Below are 11,540 nucleotides of genomic sequence, written 5' to 3' on the forward strand. Positions count from 1 at the left end.
TGCTGGACAAGCTTCCAGGAGGCAAGGGCAATCTCCTCCTCCTCCTTGATACAGGTAAAGGATTCCAGAGGACATCATGATATTCCCATGTCATTTGAGTGTGAACTGCCTGGTCCTATAGCGGTCTCTGGTGTATCAGTCGGGGTTAATGCAAGAAATAGAAACGAATCCTAGTTATTTTGGGTAGAAAATCATTTAACCCAGAGAATTTGATACTTAAAACTAATCTGAAGGGCGTGGAGAAGTTGAATTCAGGGAACTATAATAAAACTTTGGTCTTAAGATCCTATCACAGTAGCTGCAATTGAGGATAGGAAATGAGGGATGCTACTTCTTCCACTAAAAAAAAAAAAAAATTTTTTTCAGCTACTTAAAGAAATTGGTCTTAATGTTGAAGCCAGTAGAATCATTGTTGATGATTAAATAAAAGTTGTACAATCTAACTTGTATTAAGAGTAATCTGGTGTTAGCATTTTTATTAAGAAAAAAAATCAGGTTCCTAAAAAATTATCTCTTTTTTATTAAAATATGTATTAACATAGGAAAAATGACTAGAAGAGTAAACACAAAGGAGTTTGTAATAATACAAAAAAAAAAATTTAAGTTCTAAAAATACGAATTAGCCTAGTTCAGGGAGAGCATTTTTAGGGTTGTTGCCAACAGTTCCAATGAGATTATGGGTAAGAAATCTGAGCTTTTTCAGTAACTGAGGCAATAGGAATACATTTTCTAAGACTGAAAACTAAGAAGAAAGCATACTGACATCATTTAATTACTCACCCCACATTGAGCTGGATCATCCCTATTAGCCCACACCAGGCTATCCTTCAGGGGCTTCCTACGGTATTTTGTGGAATAGATTTCTAAAAATGAAGAGCTGGTAGCCAAGGGGTGTTCAGATATCTTCTGAGTTGGCTGAACCAGGTTCACCTGCAGAGGTACTACAGAAGAGGACCTCTTGGTCAGGCTTGGAACACAGGCTACCAGAAGCTTTTTCACCATGAGCATCACTGCATTCAAACTTTAGAGTGTCTGTAGACCATGAAGACCATATTTTTTATAAAAGCATATGGTGGGTAGTACACTACTATTCATTTCCCTTTCAAAGAGTTTCAGATGTGTCCACAGATGTTAATTCCAAAGACTTCACTTAAAGTGCACAGAACTTATTTGAAAATATTTGTACTTACAGATGCAGGTAATGGTGAGTGGAGCAAGTATAATGTAAATATGTCTTACTGAATATTCCTTTTTCTTTAATGAATCCATGTTTTTTACACTAAAATGTTCTTGAAAATGACACAATGAAATCTGTGAGTCTAGAATACTATGAATACATGAACTGAAATTTATTTAGTACATTTTTTCTTTTCATCTGTAGGAGAGGTCCTCACTATACATGATTTATTATTAAGATCAGATTTTGTTCAACTCAGATTTGTTCAGGACCACCAGTGTGTTCTAGCCATCAGTTTCCTCATGGCCTGTTTAACCTCCTTATTCCTCAGACTATAAATAAGGGGGTTCAACATGGAGGTCACCACTGTATAGAACACAGACACCACCTTGTTCTGGTCAGTAGAGCTACTGGGCTGGGGCATCACATAAATGAATGCAATGGTCCCAAAGAACAGAGTAACAGCAGTGAGGTGGGAGGTGCAGGTGGAGAAGGCCTTGTGGCGGCCCTCAATGGAGTGCATCTTCAGGATGGTGATGAGGATGTAGACGTAGGAGACGGCTATGACAAACACTGTGACCACAATGATGGAGCCAGAAGAGATAGCTGGAATTATGTCAGAAGTAAAATCATGAGAACAAGAAAGCTTCAAAAGTGGTGAATAGTCACAGAAAAAGTGGTTGACTTTATTTGGCCCACAGAAGGACAGGCTTAGTAAACAGCCAGTAAATATCCAACCATTCACACACCCACCTAGGTAGGATGTCCCCAGTAAGAAAATACAGATTCTGGGGGACATGTGGGTGGAGTAGAGCAGGGGTGAACAGATGGCTACATAGCGATCATAGGCCATGGCAGCCAGCAGGAAGCACTCAGTTGTCCCAAACGTGACCACAGAACAGAGTTGAGCTACACAGCCAGCAACAGGGAGGGAAATTTCCTCCCTTAAGAAGCCCATGAGCATGACAGGAGTGACTGATGAGGAGTACCCAATGTCTACAGAGGCCAAATGGCAGAGAAAAAAGTACATTGGGGTATGAAGCTGAGGGCTGCCTCTGATTAACATGATTATGCTGATGTTGCCCATTACAGTGACAACATAGACCCCTAAAAACACAATAAATAAAATGATACAAACTGTAGGATCCTCTGTCAACCCCAAAATAATGAACTCTGTCACAGTTGTGTAGTTTCCAGTCACCATCTACAGCAGTTAGGAATGATGCCCACTGAAAGCAAAACAAGTGAAGATTAGAATGGAAATAATTTTATAATTTGGATACTTCTTTTTACTATAGATATATAATAAAAATCACAACATAGACAATTACGTTTAAATTTTTGATTTCATAAAATGCTTTAACACACAGTCTCTCATGTCAGTTGAGAATACATATGTTCATTAATGTAAGGCCAAAAATACTCCGAAAAACTTTTTTTCTATTTAACATAACATACTCTACTCAACTTATATTTGCATTATGTGGTTAGCTCAGGTCTTCCAGGGGGAATGCTCTCTCTCATGAACATATCCCAGAGATGTCCATTAGATGATATGAGGAACCTAGTAACTGAATCTTCTTAGGCCAAGTACATGATTAAAGAGAGACAAAAACACTAAAATGGGTCAACATCCATGAAAAGAGCTGCTGTTCAAAAAGATGTCTGCGACATCATTTCTCATATAAAAGAGAATGTACAGTCATTATGAATCCTTATTTCAAGCAGAAGTCAAAGGTGGAGCTGCATGTTAATCCAGAAGACAAAGAAGAGGTCAGTAACTCAGGTCTAGGTATCCACACGAGGTCGCACAAGGAATGCACAGGCAAAATTCAAGAAGTTTGGCCAGTGGCAGAATATAGGCTAAGACACTCAAATCACAACAAGTCAACAGAGGAAGATGGAGATTTGGAATTGGAGTGGGAATCATCTCAGGATCAAGATTTCTGATGCATGATAGCAAGTGAGGTCAGTTTAAGCGGAAGCCAGATATGTTGGTCAGGTTACTCCTGGAAGTCTTGGGATGCTCTGCAGTTTGCTTTAATTAAGTTTATCTATAAATAATACTCCTAAAAGGACAATTTTTCAATTCCTATAAAGAAGTGGGTACAAGGTAATGGCAAGTCTGTGAGTCAGGTGAAAAAGAGCCTTTTTCAGTGCCCAGAACCCTGGGAATTGATGTGCCTCTGTTTTCAGTTGAACAGTTTTGGGTACTTGGTAACTGAGGAATTGGGGTTAGCTAGGATTGTCTTTTTGTAGAGCATGAGAAAGGCATTCAAGGGTGGTTGTATAGGGTAGCTAGAAGTCAGAATTGACTCGATGGCAAGGGTTTCTTTTCTTTTTTATGGTACAAGGAACCCTGGTGGTGCAGTAGCTAACAGCTTAGCTGCTAACCAAAATGTCAGCAGTTCAAATCCACCACCCACTCCTTGGAAACCATATGGGACAATTCTACTCTATCTTATACGGTCACTATGAGTCAGAATTGACTGGATGGCAATGGGTTTAGTGTTTTGTGTGTGTGTGTGTGTGTTTTGGTATGTGGTAGTAAGTAAAATAACTAGTCATGAAATTTAAACTAGGCAAAGGTGAGATTTGCTGTAATTAGTCTACTAGAGGAGATGAGCTGAAAAGACAGGAGCTAGCAGTGATTACAATTTGGGATGCTTAAAATTGAGGGTCATGGATTGAATTGTGTCCCCCAAAAAATGTCTGTCAACTTGGCTAGGCCATGATTCCCAGTATTGTGTGATTTCCACCACTTTGTCATCTGATGTGATTTTCCTATGTGTTGTAAGTCCTATCTCTATGATGTTAATGAGGTGGGATTAATGGCAGTTATGTTAATGAGACAGGACTCAATCGAAGAGATTAGGTTATGTCCTAAACCAATCTCTTTTGAGATATAAAAAAGAGAAGCGAGCAGAGAGACATAGGGACATCAGAACACCAGGGAAAAAAGCACTGGAAGCATAGTGTGTCTTTCGGAGTTGGGGGTCCCTATGCTGAGAAGCTCCTTGACCGAGGAAGATTCATGACAAGAACCTTCCCCCAGAGCCAATAGAAAGAGAAAGGCTTCCCCTGGAGATGGCATCCTGAATTCGGATTTTAACCTCCTAGACTGTAAGAGAATAAATTTCTCTTTGTTATAACTATCCATTTGTGGTATTTGTGTTATAGCAGCACTAGATAACTAAGACATTGAGGTTATAGAGAAACTAAAGTTATTGGCAAATGACAGCGTCTAAACTCTAAGCTCTGACAATGGGAGTGAAAGGATATAGTAGGAAAGAAGACAAAATCTTTGGAGCAGAGGTTAAGAAACTAAGAGGTCAAGATGTTGGAAGGATCTTCTATGCAGAAATACTAAAACCGTCAGGAATTGTGATAGGAATGCTGTTTAAGGGACAAAGAGAGTGAACCACAGTGAAATAAAAATAATAACACTAAATTCCCAAGATTAAGAAGACATGATTGCAAAGGAGGAAGAGATAGAAGGGAAGAAGGATTCATTAGTATTGTCTGATGACATAAAATCATTATGGGTGTAGAAGTTAGGAAAGAGAACAGTTTATAAGTGGTAAGAGGGAAAAGAGAAGATTCTACCACCAGCAGCCCAGGGGTATGAATGGCAAGACAAAAAAACACCATCACTTTTTAGGAGGTTCCAGAAAAAACATTGTTCTCAGGTAAGAACCAAGAACCCACTGAAAAGGACAGTGCAAGGAATGTTCAAAATAGATGGTGAGGACATTGGAGATTTATTGACAACTGTAAATTCTGAAGGACACAAGGAAAGGGCTTTGGGAGTTAAACAGAGGTGAAAACTGGACCTCTAATTCAAAAGAAGATTAGGAGACTTGCAAACAACTTTCCTTAGCTCTAGTTGAATGGGGATGACATTCCAAGAGAAAACAGAGAAGATCATACACTAAGAACACTGGGAATATATTATTATGTCATGGTTAATAGCTTAATGAACAGAAGGGAGGGTGAAGGATAATCCTAACTTTGGGGATAGGGGTGATGGGGAAATGATTCACCTAATGTAGATTGACTGAACAGTTTTGAAGCAGCCACGAGGATCCCACCAAGGGAGGAGGCAATCATATTGGAGAATTAAAAACAAATAGGTAGAATTAGTAGCTACAATCAAGGGTCAAAGATGCTAGGTAAAAAAATCACATCCCAGCGATAGTCATTTCTGCGATTGCTGCAGGCCAGTTGTAATCTTAATTGATCTTTATATGGTATACATCCTGGTTTTGATATACAGTCTGCCAAGATTTATCACCTCTACCTAAACCTGCTATTTTATATAAGGTTGCATAAAATTGTGAAAAGGGACCAGGAATCCCTTTTCTGTGTCCCAAAGAATAACAGAAAATAAACTAAAAGATTTGAGTGCGTGGGTTATGCAAATTATATTTTCACCAGTCGTTATAAACAACTTTAGCAAATTGGGAGATGGACGGTTGTAAGAGACACGAAAATCTGGTCACCCAGAGGGTGGCAGAAAATGGAACTTGACCAGAATAATGTCCCATGATGTCCCTTTGGCTAAAATAGAGCACATCTCACAAGGATAGGGCAGGATAAAGATGAGCAGACCCTATCCAAAACATCTAAATTTAATGTGGAAAAGAGATAAAATTCTCAAAATGAGAAATTGGATTTTACAAAGGACAGCAAAATTCTCATCAAAATAAAAATAAAATATAGAATCCTTAGTCATAAATATGAGAAAAATTTGAGAATATGTTTTGAACATGTATTCGTAGGGTCTGGAGAATATGAGAGAGCAGTCTTTATTGGTAATAGACGTTAGGACTGTAACATAGATAGATCAATATGGAACAAAAACCAAAAAACCAAACCTGTTGCCATGAAGTCGATTCCAACTCACAGTAATCCTGTAGGATAGAGTAGAACTGTCCCATAGGGTTTCCAAGGAGTGACTCGTGGATTCGAACTTCTGACCTTTTGGTTAGTAGCTGAGTTCTTAACCATTGTACCACCAGGGCTCCAATATGGAAAAGGGGGTATGAAAAATGGTAGAGCATATGGTAATGACTGTTCCAAAAATGGGGTGGCGAATACCATTCTGTGTTAATTGGGTGAGGACATTGAGTAGCAAGGAGCAGAAGGCACAGGAGTCTTAAAGTAGATAAAGAAACGTCCATAGTCTATACGTCTAAAGAGAATGCTTTATGTTTCTCTGTAGAATAGCTCTAGAGTCTGCAAACACTTTGCTCTTATGTATTTTAAGTAGGCAGTTGTTGCTATAAATAGATGTAAGAAAGGAAGAGAAGTGATATAAAAATTAGTGGAGAAGAAAGGATGCAGCAGAGGAAGACAAAGGATGGACTATTCAGAGGGAGCAGAAAGAAGTACTGAAGCCAAAAGAATAAGAGAGACAATTTCTATTCAACATGTCAGAAATTTCATTCCATATTTATCAATTATATCTTCATTCTTTTGCTAGAAGAGAATTAGAATCACTCAATGTTTTCCTATATCATTTAATATAAAGTTGTTTACCCTTGGAAACTTCATTTCTTTATTGTAGATTTATCATTGTCAAAACTCCTCAGCAACAGCAACCAGAAGTATTCCTTCCTTAAAGATCAACCTAAATTTCAGAGTAATTTATTTTTCCTTTAAGAATTCAGTAGCAAACAGATTAAACTCATTCATCCTGCACGTGTGTTTGTATACACGTACCCGCAGGCCCACACACATGCAAATGTTCTGGCTTCAGCAGCCATGTGTTCAGCCAGCCACACTGTCATGCTTTTACTTTGAACAGAGTTGCTTGAATAATGTTATATGTGAATTAATTGAACAATAACATGCCATGTTTTGAACATGATATAATTACATGTCTGAACTCCAAAGTCTTAGCTTCCTCACATTTGCACAGGACAGAGGCCATATTAACTAGGCAAACACATAGACTGCATGAAAGCTTAAAACTAAATTTAAAGAGTGCAGATGTCTATAAACATAAATTCAGAGTTGGTTATGAGTGCCATTATGGCATAGAAGCAAAGTGTTTTGTGGAAGTGCCATGAGCCACACAGGCCTGGGATCAGATTCCAGCTTTGTCAGTGACTCTCTATGGAATCTTAGCCAATTTACATAAACTATCCAAGTCCTCACTATGTGTGTGTGTATATATATATGTATATATATATACACACACACACCGTACAGTGTTCTTACATTGAATAAAGTGATGTACGTAATCATACCAATCACTGCTCATAGAAATAAATGGATTCTCAAAAAATGATCATTTCCTTGAAATAATGAAACTTTATCCTTTATCCTCTTATACAATAATGAAAAACAAACATACCTGTATCAAAAGAAAAAGAAAATTATTACCTCAACAATGAGAACAATTCCCAAAAAACTGTCACATTAAGGCACAGCCATATTTATATGAGATACGGGGTCTTTGGGGATATAACCCCTTGAGTACATTACTTGTTTGTGAGAATCCCACTGAAAATTCTTCAGGACAGAGAAAATTACAAGTACACATGCTCATACAAATATGCGATGACTAAGAAGATCTATAAATTCCTTAGAACTTTGATTATATTTTGTGTGCCTTACAATTTTTTATTAAAACTTTTGATGGATTACTAAAAACATTCTAACCGTATTAGGATTCACAAAAATAAACAAGGATATGGTGTATTAGGCATAATTTCTATTCAAAAATAGAAATCTGGGATAAAAAATCAGTGCTTGCTTTTTATATGTATTTCTAGATGATAGCAGGTAACAGAATATTTGCCAATCTACCTTTATTTTTTTTACTAAATTTTTTATTTTGAGATATTATACATTCACATGAAGCTGTAAGAAGTAATATAGAGATTCCATATCCCCTTTACTCAGTTTCCCCCAATGGGAAACTTACAGAACTATAGTATAATATCAAACCAGTGTACTGACAGTCAAGATGTAGAACATTTCCATCACTACGAGGATCCCTCGCCATCACCCTTTTATAGGCATGACCACTCCCCTCCTTTCCTCATCCACTCCTTAACTTCTGGCAGCCCCGGTATGTTCTCTTTTTCTATAACTTTGCCGCTTCAAGAATATTATATAAATGGAAAAACACAGTATATACTTATTGGGATAGGCTTCTTTCACTGAGCATAATTCCCTGGAGATTGATCTATGTTGCTGTGTGTATCAATAGTTCATTCCTTTCTGTTGCTGAGTATTTGCCCATGATAGGAATGTACCACTGAGAGTTTACCCACTGACCTATTGAAGGACATCTGGTCATTTCCAGTCTGGGCTTTTGCAAAGAAAGTTGCTATGAACATTCATTTACAAGTTTTGCGTGAACCTAAGTCATTGTTTCTCTGGGATCAATGTACAGGAGTGCAATTTCTGACTCATGTTAATTGCATATGTAGTTTTATAAGAAACTGTCAAACTGTTTTCCAGAGCAGCTGTACCGCTTTACATTCTCACCAACAATGTTTGAGTGATCCAGTTTCTCCACGTCCTCAGGAGTTTTTCTTATGTCATTGTTATTTTTTCAAATTTTATCCATTCTTATGAGTGTTTAGCGATCTCTCGTTGTGCCTTTATTTTGCATTTCCCTATCAGCTAAGGATGTTGAGCATCTTTTCAAGAGCTTAATTGCCGTCTGCATATCTTATCCAGTGAAATGTCTTTTCATGGCTTTTGCCCATTTTCTAATTGGTGTGTTTGTTTTTCACTGTTGAGCTTAGAGTTATTAATATATTCTAGATTCTTTTTTTTTTTTTAGATTCTAGTCCTTAGTCAGATATGTGGTTTGAAAATATTTTCTCCCACTCTGTAGCTTGTCTTTTTATCCTCTTAACAGGATTTTTACAGAGCAAAAAGGTTTTAGTTTTGATCAAGTCTAATTTATCAAATTTTCTTTTTATAGGTTATGCTTTGGTGTCAACTCTTTGCCTAGGCCTAGACCTGCATATTTTGTCTTTTTTTCCTAAAAGTTTTATGCTTTCATGTTTTACATTTAACTCCATGATCCACTTTGAGTTCCTTCCTGTATAAGGTATGAGACTTATATCAAGATTCATTTATTTGCCAAAGGATGTCCAATTACTCCAGCACCATTTGTTGAAAAGGCTCTTTCCTTCACTGAGTTACTCTTACACCTTTGCCAAAAATTATTGGGCATATTTGTGTGAGTCTATTTTTGGTTTCTCTGGTCTCATTAATTAATTTGTGTGGGTATCTCTCTGCCAATACCACACAGTCTTCATTTTTATAGCTATATAACAAGATTTGATATTAGGTAAAGTGTTCCTCTCACTTTCTTCTTTCTCTGAATTGTTTTACCTCTTCTAGTTCTTTTGTTTTTCCACATAAACTTATATTAATCTGTTTAGTCTACAAAAAAAAAAAAATGCTAAAATCTTGACAGAAGTTGCATTAAACTTGAATATCAATTTGGAGACAAAGAACACCTTACTATGATGAGTCATCAGATTCATGAACCTGGTATGTCTCTTCGTTTATTATTTCTTCTTTGATTACATTCATCATCATCTACTAGTTTAAACATGGAAGCCCTGTACATCTTTTGTTATATTTACAACTAAGTATTTCATTCTTTTTGAATAATTATAAATGTAATTGTATTTTTAAGTTTGATGTTCATGTGTTCATTGCTAGTATATAGCAATACAATAGATTTTTATAGTCTTGTATCTTCTCATATGCATTTGAAAGCTGGACAATGAATAAAGAAGACCAAAGAAGAATAAATGCCTTTGAGGTATTGTGTTGGCAAAGAATATTGAATATACCACAGACTGCCAGAAGAATGAACAAGTCTGTCTTGGAAGAATACTTAGCTAGAATGCTCCTTAGAAGCAAGGATGGTGAGATTTTTGTCTCATATACTTTGGACCAGTCCCTGGAGAAGGGCGTCATGCTTGGTAAAGTAGAGGGTCAGTGAAAGAGAAGAAGACCCTCAATAAGATGGATTGACACAGTGCCTACAACAATGGGCTCAAACATAGAAATGATTGTGAGGATGATGCAGAACAGGGCAGTGATCTGTTCTGTTCTGTTGTGCGTGGGTCACAGAGTCAGATCCGACACAATAGCACCTAACAACGACAACATAAAAAGGTGGGTGTGATAAACATGGTCTCTGCACTCACGAAGCTTATGTTTCAGTATTGGAGAAAGCATAACAAAAATATAACTCTACGAAATGGACCATCTAGAATGGAAATAATGAAAATGTTCCTGCATTATGAAGAGCATAACCGATGTCACCAAACAAGTTGCATAGAAATTGTTGCATGGGAACTTAAACTTCTGTGTAAACCTTCACCAAAAACACAATAAAATATTATTTAAAAAAAATACCCCCACAACTATGGCCCTGTAGGGTCTCCTCTCTGTGGTGATTTCCTTTCAGTTGATAATGGCCTCTTTTGTGGTTGGGTTTCTGGTTTTTCTGTGCAACGTCAGCACAGTATTCAACTTGACTTTTTTGTGACTCCAAAATTATCCAACATTTCTTTTGTGACATCTCACCCATGGTCTCTTTTGGTTGTGGTTGCACTTTTATTCATGAAATGGTTATTTTGTGCTCTGTGACTTTGTGTTAGTGGACAGCTTTATTTTTACTATGATTTCTCATGTCTTCATAGTTGTGAAGATGCCTTCTGCAAAGAGGAGGTACAGGCAGTCCCTGATTTACAATGGGGTTCCATTCAGACAACTCGATCAAAAGTCGGTTCTGACATAAGTCAGATACTTCTTTTTTTTTTTTTCTTTTTAGTTTTCATGATTATTTTCCTTTATTATCAGCATCTTTATAAACTGGATCTTTGAACATCTGCAAGTGAACATCTGAGAAGGATAACATCCGCCTATAAAGCGCTGCAACACTGTACATAATACGTATTACTAATGATAAGATATACAAAAAACAAAAATAAATGGTTGTAAGTTCCTTCATAGTAACCCAAATACATTGCAAATTGGGGACTACATGTATAAGGCCTTCTCAATTTGTTCCTCCTACCTCACTATGGTGTCCAAACACTATGGATTTGCTTGCTATGTCTATTTGAAGCCCATGAACAATGATTCATTCCTTGAAAATATGCTGATGGCTGTGATATATACAGTGCTGACACCTCTGCTTAGTCCTATTGTTTACACTCTAAGAAACAAAGAAACGCAGATAGCCCTAAAGAAAGTACTAGGCAATGCAAATAGGTTTATCAGTCAGAGTGTAAATGAAAGAGACCTGGACCTTGAAAAAACATATATAGTTTTGTTAAATATAAATGAGAAATTGGAGTACTTCCAATAA

At 37.0% G+C, this 11,540-nt stretch overlaps 1 protein-coding gene and 1 pseudogene across 1 annotated transcript; one reads left to right on the forward strand and one right to left on the reverse strand.

Annotated features, from left to right (window-relative positions):
* Positions 1-1,442: 1,442 nt before the first annotated feature.
* LOC126079566 (olfactory receptor 480-like) lies at positions 1,443-2,381 on the reverse strand. The gene has a single exon (XM_049890658.1). It carries the CDS (start codon positions 2,379-2,381, stop codon positions 1,443-1,445), a length of 939 nt encoding a protein of 312 aa, XP_049746615.1.
* Positions 2,382-2,884: 503 nt separating this feature from the next.
* LOC126080106 (olfactory receptor 10Z1-like) lies at positions 2,885-11,540 on the forward strand (annotated as a pseudogene).

This window comes from Elephas maximus, chromosome 7 (assembly GCF_024166365.1).
Source record: "Elephas maximus indicus isolate mEleMax1 chromosome 7, mEleMax1 primary haplotype, whole genome shotgun sequence".
Taxonomy (NCBI): Eukaryota; Metazoa; Chordata; class Mammalia; order Proboscidea; family Elephantidae; genus Elephas; species Elephas maximus.

What these genes read in the sequence shown, in the direction of transcription:
- LOC126079566 (XM_049890658.1), bottom strand. Translation starts at nt 2,381, where the DNA reads ATGGTGACTGGAAACTACACAACTGTGACAGAGTTCATTATTTTGGGG.